The following is a 23189-nucleotide window of genomic DNA, read 5'->3' on the forward strand; positions in this document are numbered from 1 at the left end:
GCTGCATTTTTAAATGTTATTCCTGGCTTGTCCCAGTTAAAGATCTTCATCCATGTCATTTATCCAGCTGATGCGCAGTCTGGCTACCGGGCTACCACAGCCAAACAGCCGAGTGCCATGGAAAAACACCACGAAAAACAGAAATTGCGTCCTCCCAATGCCGTCCGTGCAAACCTGCAGCCCACAACCCTGCTAGAAAATGTGCATTGCTACATCGCTGTCAGCCAGAATCACGTTTAGAATGGAGAGTGTGAAGGTGCTGGGGCGAAAAAATGATCATTTTGAGAGGTCTTTGGTGTCTCTTTTGTTTCCACGCTGTATTTAAAGGCAATCTGGAGTCAGGTGCCAAACTGGCTGCGGGCTGGGGTGGTGGCGGCTCAGGCAAGCGCCGCTGCCAAAAGCTTGATCGGGGTTTTGGCATCGCCGGCAGCAGCAGCAGCTCAGGCCGCATCCCCGAGGCTCTTTGTCATCCTAAAAACAACGCCTGAGGAGGGAGAGCATCGCAGCCATTCCCGCTTCTGCTCCACAGGCTCCTCGTGGCTGGAATGAGGCGCTTTGACTGGAAAGGCAGGGAAAACTGCCCACATTGTGAGCAGCAAAGAGCACGGGCGGCATTCGGGGACGGGGGATAGACTCGAAATGCACCGGCCATGAAGGACAGAAGGAAGGAAGGTGCAAACACACATTGATTTGGGACGTCAGGCTCCTCTCCAGCCTGCGGGGATGACAGGAGCCCCAGGCCCAAACCTGACAGCTCTGCGGGAGCAGGGCGAGGCACAGCTGTGCCCGGAGCGGGGTCAGCGCCCCTCAGAGCCCCCCGGGCCAGGGCGGCCGCAGCCGCGGGCCCACCGCACCCGCGGGCGGCCACACACAAAAGGCGCTCCTTTCCGCCCCTCTCTTATTTAAGGACTTCTCAACCAATCAGCGCCAGGGGCGGGGCTAAACTGGGAGGATTGACAAGCCCCCGAGACCCCGCTCCGGAGAGCGGGGAAGGGGGCGGGGAGAAGCGGTCGCAGCCAATCGCTATGGGCGAGCTGGCCGCTCGGCCAATCAGAGGCGCGTGGGGCGTGTCTCGCCGCGGGGTCAGGCCGGGAGCGAAGGCGCCCGTCGCTCCCTGTTCCTCCCGCTCCGCTCGCGGCCGAGCCTCCTCACCGCGGGATCCCTCCGCCTGCGCGCAGCGGCCGGCGGGGTGTGCGCGCCGCTCCGTGCCCCTCCGCCCGGGAGGGATTATTTCCCGCGGTCGCGGCGGCGGGGCGGCCCCGGCGGGGTCGGGGGATGGAGGCACCGGGCGCCCGCCGGAGGGACGGAGGAGCCGCCCCGTGAGGGAGGAACGGGAGCGCAGCGGCCTCCTCGGGGCCGCCGGCGGGCGGGGACCCCGCGGCCAGGCCGCGCCTCAGCGCTCGGGCCTGCGCCGCCCTCAGCGGGGCCCGGCCCGGCCCTGCCCGCCCGGGGCTGCCCCAGGCCGGGTGTGCGAGCCCCGGCCGGGGCGTGCTCGGCGCGGGGCACCATGGTGGAGAAGCGGTGCCCGCGGCTGCAGCGGGACGGCGTGTACCGCTGGTTCTCCGAGCTGCCCTCCCCGCAGCGCGTGGAGTTCCTGTGCGGCCTCCTGGACCTGTGCATCCCGCTGGAGCTGCGCTTCCTGGGCGCCTGCCTGGAGGACCTGGCCCGCAAGGATTATCACTCCCTGCGCGACTCCGAGATCAAGGCGAACAACCCCGCCGACCTGGGCAGCCTCACCAACCTGACGGACGAGGTGGTGCGCAGCAAACTCCTGGTGTCCCTCGCCCTGCTCGGCTCTGCCCACCGGGAGGCCGCAGGGGTCCTGTTCCGCACCCTCACCCACATCGACTCGGTCATCAACAACTACGGGCTGCAGCTCAACGAGGGCCGCACGGGGGATGAGTTCCTGTTGCTCTTCACCATGGCATCCAACCACCCGGCGTTCAGCTTCCACCAGAAGCAGGTGCTGAGGCAGGAGCTCACCCAGATCCAGAGTCTCATGGCCAGCACCAGCAAAAATCCCAGCACCTCTACCCTCAACACCATGGCAACCTATCCTGGCTGCCATAAGGTGGGTATCCTGCCTTTTTGCGCGCTGGCATGGCACCGGGCTGTGTCTTCGGCTCTCATTTTAAACAGTGCTTTAGCACGGTGGTAGATGGCAGCTACAGAGGCAGGCGTTTGGTTGATGGTGGGGATGGTCAGCTGAGGGCACAGGGAGAGGATGGATGGAGTTTTTACGAGCTTGTGACATTTAAATGAGAAGGGGTGCACGAGCAGATCACCAGCAGCAATAGAAGCGGTTCCCTGATTGCTTCTCAGAGCATCTGCTGGGGGAACAGTCCTGCCAGCTGCGTGGAAAACCGGTGATTTAAGAAGGGGAATAAAAGCATGTCCAGATAAAAGCATCTGTTTGAAAGTTCCCCCTGGAAAAAGTTGGAAAGGAGGAGTAGCTGTCCAGTGTCCAAAGCATCTTGGTGAGACTGGGTTTTGTTTAGACGGATGTGATGGCAAACGTTTGGAGTTGCTGGTGTTAAGCTCAAAGAAATGCTGTCGTTTTCTGTCACTCTGCATCCCTCGGGTATTGATCCTGGTGTCGGGGTTCACCGTCATTAACTTGCTGTTCTTTCATTCAGTTGCCAGCAGTTAGGCCAGACAGGAACGATTTAAGATGTGCTCTAAGTCATTGGATATGTGACTGCTTAATTGCTCTCAGCCCGCTACAAATTAGGGAGTCAAAGTGTCTTTCTGCCTGATTTTAACCAGCTTGAAAGTTCAACTGAAGCACCAGCTTTAGAAGGGGCTTGTGAGAAGTTAACAGGCTGCAGCCTTTGAGGATGAGTGCATGATGTGTTACCCTGCTCTTGGGAAAGGTGGGGAATACCTAAAAGCTGTGAAAACCCCTGGATTGGAGTAATATCCTAAATAAAGCTGTTTCTCAGGGCTCAGTAGAGATTTCACTAAGTTGAGTGTTGAATTCCAGACTGAGACAGAAATTGTGCACCGTCTTCCCCTGAATACAAATTCCCTTCCAATTTCATGTTTCTTTAAACACCTCTGCTTTTTAAAATTGAGATGTGTTCAGCTTCATATTTTTCTTATTCCTCCCTTCCTGTCTTGTTCCTAATCTCCTGTAGTAAGGGGGAAAGAACAAGGCATGGGAGAGCCTCTTCATTCAGCTGAAACCTCCATGTGGATAAAATATAGCTGGAAAGAATATTTCACACAGGATGTGGAAGGGAATAACTCAAACCAGAAAAAAGCTTCTTTTCAGATACTTCACTACTTGCAGCTTCCCTTATTCAAATGATGCAACGACCCTGGGTTGGAAAGGAAACACTGTAAATCATGGCCAAGTTCCCCCAAAATAAGACAAGCAAGAAAAAAGATAAAATCAGGCAGGCAGGAAGGTTTTTGAGAGTCTTCTTTCTGTGCTGCAGGATTTATGGAGCTGAGAAACTCCAGCAGTATTTATGTCAATCTAAGATGGACGGAGAATCCATCCTGCCATTTTTCCTGCCAGGAATAAGGCAGCCAGGATCGTTTGATTTTTCTTTTCTTCTGAGCTCACTGAAGGGATGTCTCTTTGAAAAGCACATTTTTATAGATTCTGTGTTGAAGAATCTTGGTTGCTAAGTACAGAGTAGTGAGAGGGAACACAAAGGTGACTTTGCCTTCACAGTCTCTGAATGTGCATTTTGTTGGAAGTGATGCAGATTTCCTTAAGATTATTTTTTTGTTGTTGTTCTTAACTGGGTAATTCTGTTACTTTTAGAGTAAGCAGTTGGCTTAAACCAGGAGTTGGATGAAGCAAGTGGAAAAAACAATCTCTTTCTCCATTCAGCCCTGTTTAAATAAATGCTTAAACCAGGAGTTGGATGAAGCAAGTGGAAAAAACAATCTTTCTCCATTCAGCCCTGTATAAATAAAGGCACAAATAAATTCCAACACTGAGTCCTTGAGGTGTTACCAAGTGATGTTGTGACAATCCTTATTTTGTAACATCACCTAGAAAAAACCAGTGTGGCTGTGGAGAGAAGGTGAGTGCCCTGGGCTGCTGCTCTTCCTGCTTGGAATTGGAGAATTCCCTCCCTGGTGCCAGCACTTTCTCCTGGCTCCTGTTGCTTTACTCCAGGGTTAGCTACGCTGAGCTGGTGCTGGAAGCTGGGTGTTAAATGGGGGAATTCTCTCTAAGTTCATCCTTAAGGAGCTGGAGAAGTGCTCCCCATCTGAGGTCCTGAAAACTTTGGGAAGCTGGGATGGTGTGGATGTGAGATGGGTTGCAGACAGGGAGCTGGTTGTGAATTGCCTGAGTTATCCTCAGCTTCCCCCTTGGGAGAGGGGGAATAGGGTGTAACTCTTGTGTAACTGTACCTGCCCTGCTGTTACAATTTCTGATTTATGGTTAACTTGTTTAGTCGGGGAGATGCAACAGAAATCTGAGCAGTGCTCTTTGTTCTCCTTGCAGAAACCGATGGGAATGTGCTGCTTCTGCCTAGCCAGCCCTATTAAAATATGCCCCAACCTGATATTAGCTATAACTTTTTCCAGAGGATTGGACCTTGCATTCATTTTTCCATCTCCTCTTTCACATTTAACAGTGAAATATCTCAAAATCAAATCGTGTTTAACGGTGAAGAGACTGAACAGTTGATACAAATTTACTGTAAATATTTCGTGATTCCTCAAGTAGCTTTGGGGTAGGTGAACACAGCTGAAGGTGGTCAGTGATGCAAACTGCTTTTTGCTGTTTCCTTTTACTGCCCGCAGCTGCTGACTGTAAGGAGGCTTAAAACAGCTGCCTGTGTATTTTTGTGCTTTTTCAGATGCTTCTTGTCTTATCTGAACCTTAACTTTGCAGGAAAAGGTGGCTGTGGCTGGCTTTAAGTAGGTCAGTAATTATGAGATTGATGGTTTCTACCTGATGATATAAAATGAACATTTTATGAACAGGAGGGAAAATGCTGCTCCCTCTACATGGCCTTGGACTCTGTGAGGATGGAATCATGGAATGTCCTGAGTTGGAAGGGACCCACAAAGATCATTGAGTCCAGCTCCTGGTGCTGCCCAGGACATCCCAGCAATCCCCCCTGGCTCTGCACAGCTCCTGCCAGGAGGGGACAGGTCCCAGGGACAGGAGGAGAGGGAACCGCCTCAGGGTGAGGTTGGACAGCAGCAGGAATTTCCCCATGGAAAGGGGCTCAGGGCTTGGAACTGCCCAGGGAGGGTTGGAGTGCCCATCCCTGGAGGTGTCCCAGGAATTCCTGAGGTGGCACTCAGAGCTCTGGGCTGGGGACAAGGTGGGGATGGGGCACAGATTGGACATGATCACCTTGGAGGTCTTTTCCAAGCTCAGTGATTCTGTGATTCTCTCTCTGCTGGGGTGGATGGCAGATGGAAAAACAAATCTGAACTTGGGTTCTGTGACCTGCATTGATGCTGGACACCATAATAGGAATCTCTGCATGGACTTTCCCTCTCAAGAACTCTACTGCCAGTAACTCTGAGGACAGAACTTCAGAGCTGGGGAAGTTATTCATGAATCTGTCACTCTGATTCCTGGAGTTGTTTCATCTCCTCATTGAGATTGTGCTGAAAAACCAGGGAAATAAGAGAATGCTTTGGGTGCTCAGCACCTGCTCTGCTGTGACAAGAGCTCTTCAGTGCAGTCAGGGTGATGAGCTGTGGGTTTAGATCAGATATTAGGAAGGAATTCTTGGCTCTGAGGGTGCTGAGGCCCTGGCATAGGCTGTCCAGAGAAGCTGTGGCTGCCCCTGGATCCCTGGAAGTGTCCAAGTGTCCAGGTTGGACAGGGCTTGGAGCAACCATGGCAGGGGCTGGAATGAGATGAGCTTTAAGGTCCTTTCCCATCCAAACTATTCCATGGTTCTGTGATGGTGATTCTGATCTGGTTGTGGGTTCAGCTGCAGAGCCAGGGTCAGAAATAGTCACCCTGAGTGCAGTTTGTTTGCAGCTGAAGAGAAATAAGGGGCAGTGACCCCATAGTTATGTGGTTGTTTCAGGCTGGTATCTTGTGAATGGGAAGGAGAAGTCTTGCCCAGTCAGCTTCCAAATACTGCACCAATGGCTATTTCAAGTTTATAGCATAAGGGACTATTTTTCACTCATGCTAATTCCATAGGCTCCTCTAAAACTTCCAAAGAACTCAAGGCTGTGTACTGGGAGCTGTGGAGTTTTCTGAGGGATCCATTTCAAACACTTTCACCTGTCTGCACTGTTTGCCTCAGGAGCATGAATGGACATAACTCCATTGAGAAATATTCTGATATTTTTACTTCACCAATGGAGTGATGAGTTATAAAAAACCATCACTTGCTGGGTTGAAGCTGAGTTGTCAAGCCCTCACAGAGACAGCAGTGCAGCTATTAAGTGATCTATGTCAGCTGCCTTTATGGTTTTTTTTTTTTTTTTGAGCTGTGTAGGGATAGGATAAATCTTCAAACACTTTCACCTGTCTGCACTGTTTGCCTCAGGAGCATGAATGGACATAACTCCATTGAGAAATATTCTGATATTTTTACTTCACCAATGGAGTGATGAGTTATAAAAAACCATCACTTGCTGGGTTGAAGCTGAGTTGTCAAGCCCTCACAGAGACAGCAGTGCAGCTATTAAGTGATCTATGTCAGCTGCCTTTATGGCTTTTTTTTGAGCTGTGTAGGGATAGAATAAATAATGACAAACTTAATTTTTAGCCTCTTTGAGGGTATTTCATGGATTTAGCAGAGGACCATGTTGAGAGCAGTTGCTGACTGGGATTAGGGTGTTTACTCACTGGTATCAGGAGTTGCTATCTCAGAATGATCTCACTTTCCAAACCACATGAATCCAACCTCAGGAGCTGTAGGGACAGGTCTTGTAGCTTCCAGCTGGTGACATTGCCAAGCCCTGCATGTCTTTTGCATGTCCTTTGAGAATTTTTGGGTACTCCAGGCAACGTGGATTGCACATACCTCTTGATATTCCACTTTAGAAATGTCAGGCTTCCCCCTCTGGCTCTTTTCTTACTCATTTGAAATGTGATAAAATGGTTCAGTCTCAAACTTGCAATATTTTCAGAAATGAGCTTTACATATAAAGGAATCCTTGGACAACAATGATCTTGGGCAGTAACAATATTAATTAGCACCAAATTCATTTTGACTAATTGTATGTTACATGATGAACCTGAGTTTAGGAACCTAAAGGAGTTTGCTTGGGAAATGCACCATGCACCCAAACATCAGGAACAGAGCAGCCAAAAAAATGTGTGTTGAGCTCATAATGATGATGTTTTTTCCATGAACTGTTTTCCCATTTATTTTTGCACGGGCTGAATGAAGTTTTTGTTTTAAGACTGCATTCCACTTCACTTTTTTAATTTACTCTTTTTTCTACTAATTACCTCAGAATTGTTAGTTGTCAGTGAAGCAGCACTGAAGTGAGCCTCGTTCTTAGTGGATAAAGATTCTTGTTGGAAGGTGTTGGATGTTTTAGACTGTACCAGGTCCAAACTGTTTTAATGGAATCATGCCTGAGCTGGAGGAGATCCTGCAGCAGATCCAGAGTGGAGAGGCAGAGCCAGCAGAAGTTAACCACACCTCACAGGCATTCCGGGGGCTGACTTCAAAGGTGCTGAACAGCAGCCTTGTTTGGAAGTGTTTAACCATTTGGTTTAGTGGGTTTGTAAATGTTTGAGTTGCTAAAACAGAGGTCCTGTCACCTTCAGTGACAGTGGGTACAGCCTTGCCTCTTCCTGGCAGGGCAGAGCTCAGCTTCCTCTGTCATCTTTAGTATTCAAATACTCCACTCTCCATTTATTTGCTCTGGAGTGCTTGTTATCCCTAAGAAAAGCAAATTTAGTCCCAAGAACATAGATAAGATTTCTCAGAGCCCACAGAATTTTATTAGAGAAATGCTGGATCTAATTTGTCTGTGGAAACAAGAACCATTGTCATACTTCTACTTGAATTTGACTTCAGTCTTGGAGCCAGTTGCATTGAAGCTGTTTCTTCCTGAGGTTTGAAATGGGTATTAATTCAAGCAAAAGGATGTTGATATGGTTCAGATCTGTGTTGTTTTGCATGGGGTTTGTAATGAGCAAACTTCTAAATTCCTCGCTCTTGCTTCATGCTGAACCAGAATTTTTCCATTGATTCCACTGGGATAGTTATCCAATAATCAGCATTGGGAGGGATAAACCTTTTAACAGGTGTCCAGGCTGTTACAGAGTTGCAGGGGTTTTGTGAATAGCTGAAGTGATCCAGAAATAGTCAGATCAGTTACTTAAGAGCAAGGTCTTAATTTTAATTACAGACCTGCCAAGTCCTGATGATAAATAGTGAAAGTGAACACTTTTCATGTGTATTATGAATTCTTCTCCAATGCTGCCTTCTTTTATCACCATAAGTGGAAGAAAGAAGGACATTGAGAGGCTGGAGAGTGTCCAGGGAAGGGAATGGAGCTAGGAAGGGTCTGGCACCCTAGGACAGGCTGAGGGAGCAGGGAAAGGGGCTCAGCCTGGAGAAAAGGAGCTCAGGGGGGGCCTTCTGGCTCTGAGCAACTCCTGCCAGGAGGGGACAGCCACAGAGCTGGGCTCTGCTCCCTGGGAACAAGGACAGGAGGAGAGGGAAGAGCCTCAGCTGCTCCTGGGGAGGTTTAGGCTGGATATTAGGAAAAATTGCTTCTTTGAAAGGGTGTGCAGGCATTGGAATGGGCTGCCCAGGGAAGCAGTGGAATCACCATCCGAGGAAGTGCTCAAAAAACGCGTGAATGTGGCACTGGGGGATATGGTTTAGTGGTGATCATGGTAGGACTTGGTCTCTCAGAGGTCCTTTCCAACCTTAATGACTCTGTGTTTCCATGATTCTGTGGGGTTTTATTACACTCAAGCTGTTCCTTAAGTGAATATTGAGGAGGGGAAGGAGGGAGAGCTAGAATTCAGTGGATTTGTGACCTGTCAGATAATTTCTTTGTGAGTTGTTGCAGAAGAGACAGGGGTGGTTGGCTTTTGGTGGCATCAGGTGAAGAAACAGGGTCAGGTTTGTGCATCAGTGCTGGGGTGTAGAGCAGCAGTGTCTGTTCCAAGGTCTGCTTAGAAGCAGGGATTTGTTTTGATTTTGAGGTGGTGTGAATGATTGGTTTGTAAAATTCAGATTTGATTAATCCAGTACCTCTGTGGTAGATTTATGTTCCTGTTATTAACAGTGTTCACCATTCTTAAAGCAAAGGGGTTTTAGTGGAAATTAGTCTATAAAATCCAGCCCAGCCTTATTTTGGTCCATCTGTTCTCCTGAATTCATGAGGAGCCTTGGAGCAGGTGTGTGATTGTCCTGTGGTGTTTAAGTACCACATGCCTCATTTCATTCCAGAGAGTCTCCCAGGACAAAACCATCTGATCAATTATCCATTATCCCATTTCCCTGTGAATTGCCTCTTCACCCTTTGTGTTCCTCCTCTAGGAGAAAAGGTGTATTTTGTAGCTGTTGAAACATGGAGGCACCTGGCTCTTACAGCTTATTTGGACTGTTGGAACCACTTGAATTTTAACACAAATCAAACACTTCCAGCTGCATCCACATCCCAGTCCAACAAAGCAACTAAATATGTGTAAATTCAAGTGGTGAGCACTTTACTGGGTATGTGGAGAGTGGGGGGTGTTTGTGAGCTCTTCTTAACCATCCTCATGGAAGAGCCTGAGTCCTCCAAAGGAGAAGGCTGGAATTTTCTTCTTCTGGTGGGAGAACAGTCAGGAGTTTGGATATGAGTAGATGCAGGACTGGTGCCTGAGGCAGTGGTTTCACAAGACTGCCTTGTTACCACCAAGAGGAAGGTGTTGGCTCAGTCCTGCCCCTCCTGGGCTTGTCTCTGCATTTGGAATTCCACATCCCTGCATTAATTGCTCTCGTCTCCCATTGGATTTAGCCTGATGAGCAATCATATGGTGTCAGCCTGACAGCTGAGTGCCAGCAATGCATTTTTATTCAGATTACTTGAAACCCTGAGTTTGTCCCTTTGGTGGGAGCCTGAGCTTGCAGGGGCCGTGTCCTTGCCATGAAACTTCTCCTGGAGCACTGTTGCCAACAGGATTGCACCATGTTAAAGACCTTGGTGTTAACCTCAAATAAGCTGCTGTTAATACTCAGTAATATGAACCTGGCAGGACAGGAGTGGAGTGGTTTTTACCCCCTGGAGGCACTGTTCCAATTCCTGGACTCACTCATACATGTTACCTACTCCTGGAGGGCAGTTTATGCTAAAAACCCCCTTTTTAAAGGAGAATTCAAAAGCCACTATGGACAGAAGCATTTCTCTTTGGGACTCTCAATTTATCACTGGCCATTGTTGAAAACATGGGAAAGTTTTCCTGTGTGATCAATGGGAGAATGTGTTTGTGTGGCTTGGGGCTCCAGGAGCTCACTTAACTCACTCGTTGCTCCCATATATTGTTTGCTTTTCCTGTGTAACACATGACCTAAATTTCTTACCTAACAAGGTATAGAATTCCATATTTTGTTCCCTCAGATCCTGTATCATTGTTCCATGTGTCCATGGTGCTTTGGGCAGGAGCTCAATTGATATTTTTTTTTTTTTTTATTTATTTTTTTTTTTTTTTAGTATTTTTGGCTCCACTTCAAACTAAGTCAGCAAATACTTTGCTATTAAACCATGTATTTTCTGTGCTCTGTTTATTTTTCAAAGGAACAGATAATTGCTGTTTTGGTAAAACTCTGACCACATGAAGTTTGACTCCTATCAGTCCTGTTATTTTTATGAAAGACTTTGCTGTATTCAGTGTTAGCAAAGCTAACAGTTACCCAGTTTCCCAGATTTCCCATTTTCCATAGTGACTCCCACTGCCTGGGACAGAGCCACTTCAGGCAGCAGTGCCTGAAAGAGCAGCACCACCTGTGGGAAGCACCTGGGTTTATTTTCCTGTGTGCTTTTTAATGGATTGGGAGCTTAGGAGAGCTTCCAGAGCTGCTTTTGTTGTCACAAGATCTGAACCTGTTAGGACCTCTCTGGTGCTGGGAAGGAAATCACAGAATTAACGAGGTTGGAAAAGACCTTGGAGATCATCAAGGCCAACCTAGCACTGCACTCTGGGGGAAAAGAGGCTGGGTTTGGATCATGACAGGTGAAAATGGGAAAAATGTGATAATGGCAAAATTCTAGCAAGGAATTCTGTTCCCTTGGCATGTTTGTCATCAACCCCTGGGTCCAAACAATTGTTTCTCTTCCTGGTAACTCCTGGGGGTGGAGGACTCCAGGACAGCATTTAGTGATCCTGAATAATCTGTGTTGGGAAGGATCCACTTTTCAGTGGCTGATAACAATTTTGATCCTGTCATCATTGCAGTGGAGAGTGAGGCAGAGAAGAATTCACTCTGAGCCTCAGTCACTAAGCAGTGATCAATTTTCTTTGTGATTTTCAATTGTGCTTTTAACTTGAAATGCAGGAGACAGCAGGGTTTGCATCTGGAAAATCAGAAGTCCATCTGTGAGCCAGATGCTTTGCTGTGGAGGGAGCAGATCAAAGGGTCCCAGGATCATCAAAGGTTAGGAGAGACCTTAAAGCTCATCTCATTCCAAGCCCCAGCGCTGGGCAGGAGCACCTTCCTCTAGACCAGCGTGTTCCAGTCAAAGATGCAACATTAGAGTGGAGTAAAAAATAGTTTTAAGGGTCTTTTCTGCACCCACTTTCAGCTTTTAAAGGTTTTGAAGGAGCCTTCAGGCCACTGTGGTGTGGAAGGAATTCCTGAACAATGCAGTGAAGCTATGGAGAGGTGCATCAGAGGGTTTTTCTTCTCCCTGGAAATGCTGTGCTGGGGTAAAATCAGGCAGAATATTTAACTCTGGGCTTGCTGCTAGTTTTGATGGCTCTTTATGGACTGTTTCTGCTGATGTTCTCAAGTAATTTCTGTAGAAAAATCCAGTCTTTTATTCAGAGGTCTAATGCTGTATTTTTTTTAGACCTTGAATGATTCATGGGGTTTTTTCCTGCCTTTATAAAATGTCACTCCTGTGGTTTGTTATGATGTATGGCCTGAACATTCCTGGTTCTTGTGGTGCCAACTTATCCATCTTCACTGTGGCCTGTTAGTGCCTCAGAAAACAAGCCTTGAACAGTTCTGGAGCTGCAGATGTTTATTCCTAAATGGCATCTTGGCTTTCTCAGAGATGTTACAGCTCCTAAAAGGTCCAGAGCAATTTGCTCCCTGCTTCTCCAAACCCTTATCTCCCTGGAATGCCTCGTTCTTTATTCCAAATCCAGTTTGTCCTGAGTAGCTGTTTGTGCTGAGCCTAAACCAGGGATTTCAGGGGTGTTCAGATATGGAGAACTCTCCTTCCTGAATTTACTTGATGCTGAATTTGGACAGGTCCTTCCTGTAAAGCTTTTTCCAGTGTTTCTCCTAACCCTCTCAGGACAATATCTCCTGCAGTTCTGAGCTGATGGGTTATTGTTCCTCTGTTTGGCTTGGCCTCAAGTTGAAGGAAAAAAAAAAAAAAAAAAAAGGATAAAAAAATGCTGTTACTATTTTGGAACTTTGATTTGCAAACCACTTTTCATTATTTCACTTTCCCTAAACAAATCCAAACCGTTGCAGTATCGTGATGTTTAAGTCAGTGGAAAAAATGATTTCAAAATTTGGAATGGAAGCTTTAAGCAGTGGGATTCAGTGGTTCTAACACCATTCAGCTCCCTAACAAAGTGCTCCATTTGGAACTAATCAGAGCTTTGTGATTTTTCTAGGCCAATTTGGAACTGCTTTGATGTGCGACGGGATCAGATAGTATGAGCTCAGGCAGACAAGACATATGGGCTAAATTAATCCTCAGCAAGTCTAGGAAAATTAAATCTTTATGGAAAAAAAATGGAGGTTATGTATAAACAAAATGCAAATTATAAGCTGCACGCGATGCTTGTTGTAAGGAGAGTGGAGAGGAGGGAATATGAGATAAGAGGCAATAAATTGTAACAAACTGCTTGTTCAGAGGTTTTCTGGAGCTGTGTGGCTGCTCTTACCCAGCTTCAATCATTCTGAGTGTTTATATTTCTGATTATTCCGAATATTTGGAACCTGGTTGTCCAGGATAACGCAGCCCTGCCGGAGCTCCTTTCCCAGCTTGCTCCTCTGCGCTGTCCCTTTGCCAGGAGGATGGTGCTCAGCCCTCTGGAACTTCCTCCCAGCAGCCCTGGGCTGGAGGGAGACTTTAATGAGCTCCAGGAGAGAAGTTGTGTGAGATAAGCTCAGCTAAAGACTTACTTTGGCAAAGGAAATTTAAACTCTTCTCCACCCTCCTGCCAAGCTGGGAGTTTAATGGTTGTTCTGAGGGAAAGCTTGGTGTTAAGTTTTGTTATTGGTGGGAGGCTGTGCTGAAGAAATAGTGAATAATTAGATAAATATAACACATTTGCGTTTATATATATAAAATAAACGTTATTTTTTTTGTCAAGAAGTGCTGAAAAAAAAGCTGCTCCTTGTAACCCTCTTTTTTCCTGACACTCATCTGCCATCCTGGATTGATTTCTTTACACATAGAAGCTTTTTTATGGATGTCAAGTATACAGAGCCTTTCACTTGTTCTACTGCCTTAAAAGTGTGTAGAAATCTATAAATGTCAGTCTTAAAATGGAGCTTACAATAGGTAATTGCATGGAGTGGGGCTGTGCTATTTCTGACTTGCATTGTGTGTGCTGACTGACGGCAACATGGAACGGGAGGGTGTGCAAAGTATTGTTTTCTGCAGAAACTGTCCCAGCTCAGGGCACTGTGTCAAGTTAGCAGGGTCTGAGGGAGCCTTTTCCCTTACAGGGACCTGGAGCTGCTGGTTTTGAGTTACCCTGAGTGAAGGAGAATTTTGTTATGGCAAGATGAACTTTTTCTCCTGTGATTTGTGCCAGGCTAAAAATCCATGTGGAATTCTAATTACAGCTCTCCCTACCAGCAGCTCAGGTTGATTCCAGATGTAACAATTGAATTTCAAGTCACACAGTTACTCTGAGTAGTTACTGGGAGTGTTTTTGTTGGTCTGAACTCCCTCTTTAAAGCATCTTTTCCTCTTCAAGGTTCTTAAACCCATTTTTGTTTTGATGTTTCAACCTTCTGCTTGGGCATTGTTAGGATAGAAGTTTCCATTGAAATATGATCATGACAGGTTATTAAATGGCAAAAACAAGAAAATCAGGGTTTTGCTAAGAATTTTTCATTGCAGTCTGTTGTAGAAATGCTTGGGAATGCCTTGAGTCTCCTCCCTGGAGAGGTAATGGAGCCCCATGGAGCCACTTCTGCTCCCCTGGCATCAGGATGGGGAGAGAGTGGGACGAGAGAAACAGAGGGAACTCCTGGCTTAGGATAAAAACAATTTAATAGGGAAAACAAAAGCCACACATGCAAGCAAAGCAAAGGAATCAATTCCCCATGGATGGGCAGGGTTTGGCCATGCCAGGGAACCTCACGGGTCATGGTGACCGGGGAAGAATATTGGGGTCACTGAATGTCCCCTGCTTCTTTCTTCCTCCAGCTTTCCATACTGAGCATGATGCCACAGGCCTGGAATATCCCTTGGAGCAGCTGTGCTCAGCTGGCTGCCCGTGTCCCCTCCCAGACCCTCGTGTCCCCTCCCAGACCCTCGTGTCCCCCCAGCCTCTGCTGGTGTGGTGGGGTGAGGACCCAAAAAGGCCTCGGCTGTGTCAGCCCTGCTCAGCAGTGACCGAAACATCCCTGAGTTATCCACAGCTTCCAGCACAAATCCAAACCAGGCTCACAGCAGCTACTGTGCAGAAAATTAACTCTACGCCACCCAAAACCAGCAGAGTGTCATAACATAAAAGTGACATTTGCCAAGAGCCCTTTTCCCCAGTTTTCTTGTGGAAAAGTTAAATTCTGTGGTGTGCAGAGGTTAAAGGTCTTGCAATCTCTCTCCAATTGACTGCTGGGTGACTATTGTTTAAAAAAGAATTATGCTGTAAGTAGCTTTTTAGATTAGCCAAGATAATCTCAGTTTGTGAATAGCTGCTGACTGAAAGCACTTCCCTGAACTGTTACTTGGGGAATATCAGGAGTAACACCCTCAGTTTTGAGAGAAGCCAGCTTCTCCTGAGTGCCTTCCCAGGGGATCCCTCACTCCACAGAAGGTGTGATGTTTGTGTGTTCCCTCCGTTTATTTTAATGGATTTTTGTACTTTTCCTTCCAGGTCACTCCAAGGTCGGAGACCCCCATCAACAGTGTCAGTAACAGTTTGGAAAATGTGCTCCACACATCCACACATTCCATGGAGGAGTCACTACCCAAAAGGCCTTCGGGGAAACACTCCAAAGGTGTGTCCTTCTCCTCCTTCCTGCTGCCAGTGGGGAACCAGCTCAGATCCTTGGTGCTGCTCAGCTTTATTTTCATTGGGGTTGGAGGCTGGAATTTTGCTGTTTTACTTCTGGGCTGAGCAATGGAAGTTGGAAAGGTTTGTAGGAAGTGTGAGTGTGTCAGGGAGAAATGGCCAGTGAGAGAGGAGTATCCTGATTTTTCCATTAAAAAATAAACAAGAAGGTTTTTTGAGATACCTTCTCTTGAAATACCAGCTTTGCTCTCAAGAAATATTCTCCAAGAGTGGGTATCTTGGACATTCCACCTCTCAGCAGGTTATTTCTTGGATAAAGCATATGGTATTGGGTGTTTCTCAAAGGAAACAGTTTGACTGCCATTTCCACCTTTCTCTTCCTTTCCCAAATGGGAAACTGAGCGAGGAGAAGTGGAAGATAGGAAGAGAGATCTTGCACCTTTCTCTGTTACAAAATAAATCTGGTTTTTTTTATGCTATATTGTTTGCTGACCTGGCTAAAAACTGGGCGTAGCAAATCAGGGTTAATTATTCCATTTCCACACTCCAGGCTCTCTTTGCAAATAGGAAAATGTCCAGGCTAAAATGTGACTAAGAGTGTTTTTATTTAATGCATTTAAAAAATCACTGGTAATGAGGAAAGTCTTTGAGCTGGGAGCTGCTCTTTGTGCAGAACAGCTTTTGTGAGCCCCCTAGGGCAGAATTAATCAGGGGAGATATCTGCCCTCATATGTTGCCTTCAAATATCATTAAAAATATTGTCAGGCACCATCTAAATTTTTTAATTTGGAATTTGTTCTCTTTTCTTCTTTTCCACTGGCTTTCTACAGAACTTTACAAATACAGTTTGATACCAGAGAAATTCAAGAATTTCAAAGCACATCTTCACTCAGAGGATCTGATACAGCTCAGAAAGGGTTAAATGTCCCAAGAAATGTTGACTTGCCTCCACCAGCGCTCCTTTTCAGTGACACACTCCACTGTAATCCCAGAAGTGGAAGGAGCAGTCATTTTTTACAGCCCAGTAATGCTGCAAGTAGCCATTTCTCCAGCTGTAAAAACCATCAGGGTAGAAGAAAACGCAGCACTAAGCAGAAGCATGGCTGGGTTTGTGGCTTTCATCTGATTAAAAATAGGACAGGGTTCAACACTGTTTTCATTTGTACTCAGTGATTGCTATTCCAGTACCATATATGCTAAGATTAGTCATGGTACGCTGTGAAAATTAATTAGGTTTTGCTCTGATCTGTTTTTCTCTTATAGAATACCTGCCTCGAGTTCAGTGTAATTTACAGACTGCCTCAGTGATGGTTGGGAAAAGGGGGTGTGGAACAAATACTGATATCCTGCTTTCTGCTTCACCAGCAGTGTTGAATTCTCCTTGATGTCTTGGGGTTCTTTTTCTTCAGCTTGGAGTGCAATTTAGGATTATTTGCCACCTGAATGCACTGTTCCTGACTTATATTCCTCATTTTCACAGCAAACAGCTCTTAATTTGGCAGGACCCACCAACTTTTTAACCTGGAGCACATAAAACTGTCATTAGAGCATGGGATGCTTGATTTTCATGTTATTATTTTTTAGCGAGCCTGGTTTCAGACAGCTTGACAGGACAGGATTTCTCCCTAGTAGTAAGGAGCTGCCCAAGGTCATCATTCCTCTCCTGGCAAAGCCCTGGAGCTGGAAGTGTCTCAGTTAAAAAGGCTGGAGCTGAAACTTGAGAAAGAAAAGAAAAATGAGAAAGGTGCAGTATTTGTTGTGCTTAGCTGGATTAGAGACAGTTTGAATTAACCCAGGGAATGTTTTAATCCTGATTTGGAGACATGTCAGTAATTTAATTTACTCTCCACAGCTGAACAGTGACTGGGGTTGTAGCAGCTTGGACCTGAAAGCTCTCAGTGACTGTTTTCCTTAATCTGCCACTTTTGGCATCAAATGTTGGAGTTCTGCATGGGAGGGAGGCAGGAAGAGAGGAGCATTCTGCTGGATCCTCTCAGTGGCAGTGTGTGTGCTCTTGGAAGTGGGAGCTGGAATGTTTGTACAGCTTCGTGCAGAGACTTGTCAGATACCTGGGAGTAATTTCACCAGAATTGTGCTGCCTCAGGAAATGAGTTTATAACAGGAGTGTCAGCCTGAGAAGTGCACCAACCTTTGCTTTTACCTCAGAGGCCCAGCTCGCTGTGGGAGCAATGTCAGGCATTAAATCATAAATTGTGGAGTGATTGGATTGGAAAGGACCTTAAAGATTGTCTAATTCCATGGGCAGGGACACCTTCCACTAGCCCAGGTGCTGGATCCATGCTGTAATACTCAAGTTGTTGAGAGTGGTGAGCAGCAAACTCTTAATTTTTTATCAAAATTCCTCAGTTTTTTTCCTGCTGTTTCTCCAGGCTAAACCCATTTGTCCCTGTGTACATATCCATGGTAAAATGGGATGAACCAGGTGGACATTGCTTCCAAGTGAAACTTGTGGCGCTGGGAAGTTCTGTGCCTGCTGACATAAATGTTTTGGGGATCTGTGCTCTATCTGGGCTTTTCTTTTATGAAATAAAGTTTAAAAATTTGCCCTGTGCGAGTCGAGAAAAAAATACAGATGGGTTCTGACAGAAGGATGTGGAGCTCTTGTGAAATTCAGTAACTGTAACAGGCTCTGTGAATTTTGCTTTTTATTCCTGTTTTGAGCAGTGATTTAGGGCTGTTCAAAGCTGTTTCCACAGATGGGGAATTGTTTTAACTGGAGCTGGCTTTGGGAAGTGGGGGCTTTCCCTGTTCTCAGGATCTGGCTGTTGTGCTGGAAGCTGCAGTCAGGCTTGTTCACAGGTATTGAGGCACTGACAGATCTCGCTGGTCAAGCAGAGCAGAGATAAACACAGAGATTCTTGGGTTACATACAATTAAAATACCAAGAGAGATGTGTTGATTTCTGTCCCTCTTCCCACTGTTCCTAGAATGTAGTCAGGTTTTAATAACGGTTTTAACACCATTTGAATAAACAAATTCAAGTAAAAGTTGGGCATTTTTTTGTCCCCCAGCCTTTCCCAGTAGAAAGTGATTAAAAAAAGTCACGAGTTAAAATTGCTTTTCACTGCTTTGTTTTGCAGGCAATCCTCTGCTGGTAGCAAAGGGAAATTCAAGAAATTCCATTTCTATTCCAAAGTTCAGGAGGAGCTGTGTGACCCATGGGAAGCCCCGTGCACAGAGCTAATTTTTAACAAGCCTGTGGATGTAGAGCTGGGGTAATTCCCAAAAGAGAGTAGTTATTGGTTATCACAGCTGACTGAAAAAATCAGCTTGTTTTTATTTGTTCAAAAAAGCAATAGGAATTTTCCATGCTCCAGAGATGTTGTTAATTACTCTTTTCCTGTCAGGTTCCAAGGATTTGGCCATTAGGTGGAGAGCAGTGGAGGCAAGTCCTGCTCTCTGCATGTGACATATTTTAGCAATGTATTAAACATGCTCAGTGACCACAGCATATTTTCCAAAAGCACAGAGGAATTAAATGCATTAGACCAGATGTTGAAGTGCAGAACAAAAGCATCTTTATTATAAAGACAACATAAGTTACAAACATCCCAGGACAGAGACTGTGCAGGCTTCATCCTGCCACTGCTCTCAGTAAAATCAGTAAAAATCTCAGTAAATCAGTCAAATCCTGGTTTGTCTCAGCCTCTGGGTGAAGTTTCCTGCCCTGGAGGTTTAGAAGTTACTCATCCCTGATCATTTTGCAGGTGGCCCTTGCCATGTCCCTCCCCAGAGCAGCCTGGCCAGTGTTTTCCTCAGCTGAACAAGTCTCATTTTCTGCAAAGTGACAGGAACTCTCCTATTCTTGTGTTTCCTGTATATTTATCTTGCCTTTCCTCTGTTGCCACACAAAACCCTCTAAATTGTCTCCACGCCAGCCTGATTTCAAATGAGGCAACTGTTGAAATCTGATCCTTCTACAGTGAAGCTGAATCATAATTCTTGCAACACAGGATCTAAGGATAGGCACAAACTGCTTCTGGAGAGTGAGGAGTACAGCTTTGAGATGGAAAATGGGGGCAGGAGGCTTTATTCTACAATCTATTCTCCATTTAGCTCTGCTGAGCCCAGGAAAACCAATTGCTTAATTGAAGGGATGTTCTGAGTCCACACACAAGATCCTGAAAGCCTTGATGTGTCCCAGACTTGAATAAACACATGGAACAGCACATGGCTGACTGGATGGAAGTCTATGGGCATGAAGGAAAACAAGCTCTAAATGCATCTCAGGAATATATTGATTTAGTTTTCAGTCAATATTGGCATGTAAATCTGTCCCTGCTTGCAGAATCCTGCTGTGCCTAGGTGGGATCAGTTGGAGGTGGCTTGTGGTACTTGTCAGGTACAGCCAGTGTTGGTATCTGAATTATTTCATGACAATAGGCAGCAGCAATGGGTGATGTCAGCCTCCCAGAACGTCTCACCACTATTTTTGCTGCTCTGTTTTCCTTGGCAAAATGTGTTTGTACGGTCTTGCACCTTTTTTTTCTCTCCCACTTCCTTGACTCATTCTTTTTCCATAAGAAACCAGGCTTCAGGAGCTCTCCCAGGTTAATGGCGACCGACAGCCTTTTCCTCTTGAAATGTTTGACACCAGCCTGCTGAAGGCAGGCAGAAAATACAGGGGGAGGGGGAAAAAAAGCTCTGAAATCTATTTTGTTCAGGTCCAGACTTTAGACTGCCTTGTTCTGCATCAGTTGTGGAGCTGGATTATTCTATTTTTAAGTAACTGCATCATCTCCAACAATATTGGGTCAACTACTGGTAGGGTAGGGCTTAAAGAAATATTTAGGCTATGATAATCCTTCAGGAAAAATCTCCCTCTCCCAACTGTATATAATTTTTCAGCTGTTTGTGTATGTCCTTGTTCATTTTCCCTCTGAAGGGAGAGCTCTGCTTCTAAACTTGAGCAATGTAGGTTGAGATCACACACCAGGCAGTGCATTCCTGACCTTCTGTCTCTGCCACACGAGTTGTTTGAGGAATATCAAGTATTCAGAGTGAATTCTAGAAGTCAAACCCAAGGATTAGCGTGCTCCAAAAAAACATGCTTGGATGTTGGATATTTTCCCCTGTTCTAGAGGATTATTGTATGTTAAGGAATTTTCTGGTGATGCATAAATCACATTGCTCAATGTGGAGTTGAGAGTTCAGATTGGAGGTTTGATTTTGCAATAAAGACAATACTCAAGTTTAGGGGTTTAGAAAACATCAGAAATGTATTTCACCTCATGTTTTTATTGATAGTTCAGTTGTCCTCTGCTTACAGAAGGCCATTTTATATCTCCAAAGCCAGGGTGAGTGGTTGTTATGGAGCTGGGAGTGGAGCTCCTCGTGCTGGGGCTGCACTTGGACTCTGACAAATTAATGTTGTCAGCTGTTAATAAGTTAACTTGTATCTTCTCTCCAGGTTGGAATCAGTATTTCTTTGTCATCCTCATTGTCTCCTTTTCCCTGCAATGAGCCTGGTCAGGAGAGATCTGGATTGCTGTGATACGATGGAAGGGGAGGGAGAGGAGGCAGCACAGACACTGCCCTGACTGCATGGGGAGGTGGCTCCTGGCTGCCTGCTCTGTCACAGCTTCTGTGCACGTCTGAAACTGCTCCTGGCTGGGGTTGGGGATCCATGGCCCCCATTCCTTCCCTGTGTGCTCCACAGGGAGCACCCCCAGCTCACCCAGAGCTGCAGTGAAGGGGATGCTCTCTGGGTTTACCTGTGGCTCTTTTGGAGTTCATCTCACAGAGCATTCTTTGATTTCCTCTGAGCAGTTTTAGTTGTGTCTACACCATCTGCCTTGATCCCATATTTCCCTAAAATAATGGATATCAAGCATTTAACCTGAGGGCTTTATCCTGAAGCTGCTGAGTGATTTTCTAACTTTGGTCTTGTTTGGATTTCCTGCCTGTTTTTCCTCAGTGAGGAGGTGGAATCACTCTGCTTGGTCCCTACCTAATTAACTGCTGAGCCTGTTGATTAAATTCATTCAAATTTGACAAAGCTATTTTAGAGATTTTATTTACAGTGGTGTCTGCATAGAAGAGACTCATTCATGCTTCCTCCAGGAGCAGTGAGAACAGCTGAGGTACAGCGTGGATCTGTGGGAAATAAGGCTTTGTTTTGCTCCTTGGTAATCCATAAAATCCCAGAATTTGTGTTGCAGGAGACCTTAAAGCTCACCTCATTCTACCTCTGCTACCTTCCACTAGCCCAGGTTGCTCAGAGCCCCATCATTTATCTTGCTTTTATTTATCCTTGTGTTAAAAATAAAGATTTGTGTGCTGAGCAATACAATTTCCTTATTAAACAGTAGGAAATGAGCAGTTTTCTGCTACAATAGGATTTGACAAAGAACACTTAATTTGGAGTAGTCTGTTCAGTTTGGCTTCAGTGGGAGCTGGATGATACTTTTGTTTATAATTAATTTAATCAAGCTACTTGGAAAAAATTAAATTCTAAGAATAGGATGCTGGTAAATCCAGCTCTGCCAAGATTTTACCTCTTTGTAATGCAATCCTCAGGCACATTCCTGATCTTGGGTAAGGACAGTGTAGTCATCAATATCTACAGTGAGATTATAAACTCATATTTAATATTATCTGCCTTTTTCCATGGCTCTCTCAGGAGGCCACACATAGGATGTGCATTCCTAGAAGGGTTCTCCCATTTCCATGTCTTTGGAGTTCTGGAAGTGCCTTCAGTGGCACAGGAGTTGTTAATGAAGGTGAAATTACTGGTCATTACCTCAACAGCTCTGGAAGCAGCAGCATGACCTTCTTCCCACCATGGAAACAACAAAGCAACTTCAGCTTTTAATTAAAATCGCATTAAATGGTGAAAACCAGTTTTTCTCAGATCTTAATGGTAATGGCTTCATACAGCCCATCTTCTGAGGCAGAAAAAAGGTGTTGGGAGAGCTTTTCCTGTGGTGGAACTAATGCTTAAACCTGCCTTGTTACTGAAAATCCTTAATTAAAAGCAGGAGATGAAATTTAAAATTTAAGAAATTACTGAGGGATAACAAATATGTAATTCAAGACTGAGAAAAAAGCCAAAAAACCCCAAGAAGGTACATTTTAACTGCTGATTTTTGACTCCTGGCAAATTCCTGCTGCAACCTGAAGGGAAGTGGCTCAGTGGGGCTGGACATTGCTGTGTCTGCTGCCTGCAGATTGAGAGAGGGATGTGAGAAATGCTCAGAAATGCTCAGCTGTTCCTCGTGCCTTCAGAATGCAGCACCCTGGAACATCTGGGGATTTCTGAAATAGCCCATTTTGCTGCCATCTCAAACAGGGCCGTGCAAGAATTTAGGAAAGAATCTAAAATAAATGGCTTGCTTATCCTATCTAAGGCCCACATAGCCCTTAAACAAAATGGGATAAAAATTGGCACTTTAGGGAAGAAAATAGGAGTGATTCACACTTATTCCTAGAAATCCAGCACATCCCTGCCCATTTTACATACTGTCACCACTGTACTAATGACTAAATGGCAATTTTCTGGTGCATGTCATGCTCAGGAAGCTTTTACAGCTGGTTAGTTGTTAGCTGGTAAATGTTCCTTCCCTTAACAGTTTATTCCTAAATCCCCCCGTTTTGCAAAGCACATTTTTCATTTCCATCTACCTTTCCATTTAGATGAATTCTTGCCTCCAAAAGCTGAGGGTAATAGGTTTAAAGTACAATAATTTTCTCAATAGGTAGCTGGAGTTTTTAGAGGTATCTGAATATACACGTTAAAAATGGTGTCATCTCTCACATAGTTTTGGGTCCAGACCTGCAAATTTCTGGGTATTTAAAATAAATCTGAGGTTTCTTGCTTGCCTTTGATGTC

The 23189-nt window shown here is 45.5% G+C and overlaps 1 protein-coding gene across 2 annotated transcripts in view; it reads left to right on the top strand.

The window, feature by feature from the left end:
- Positions 1 to 1105: 1105 nt before the first annotated feature.
- ZCCHC14 (zinc finger CCHC-type containing 14) overlaps positions 1106 to 23189 on the top strand; it is a 48176-nt gene continuing 26092 nt past the window's right edge. For both annotated transcript variants that reach the window (XR_005954437.1, XM_041458990.1), the window contains exons 1-2: positions 1106 to 2071; positions 15200 to 15323. Coding sequence is in view for 1 of the 2 variants with exons in the window: in XM_041458990.1 (XP_041314924.1) it covers positions 1508 to 2071; positions 15200 to 15323 (688 nt within the window). In the remaining variant the exon portion in view is untranslated. The remainder of the gene's footprint in view (positions 2072 to 15199; positions 15324 to 23189) is intronic.

The sequence above is a fragment of the Pyrgilauda ruficollis genome, unplaced genomic scaffold (assembly GCF_017590135.1).
Source record: "Pyrgilauda ruficollis isolate IOZ18807 unplaced genomic scaffold, ASM1759013v1 scaffold13, whole genome shotgun sequence".
Classification (NCBI taxonomy): Eukaryota; Metazoa; Chordata; class Aves; order Passeriformes; family Passeridae; genus Pyrgilauda; species Pyrgilauda ruficollis.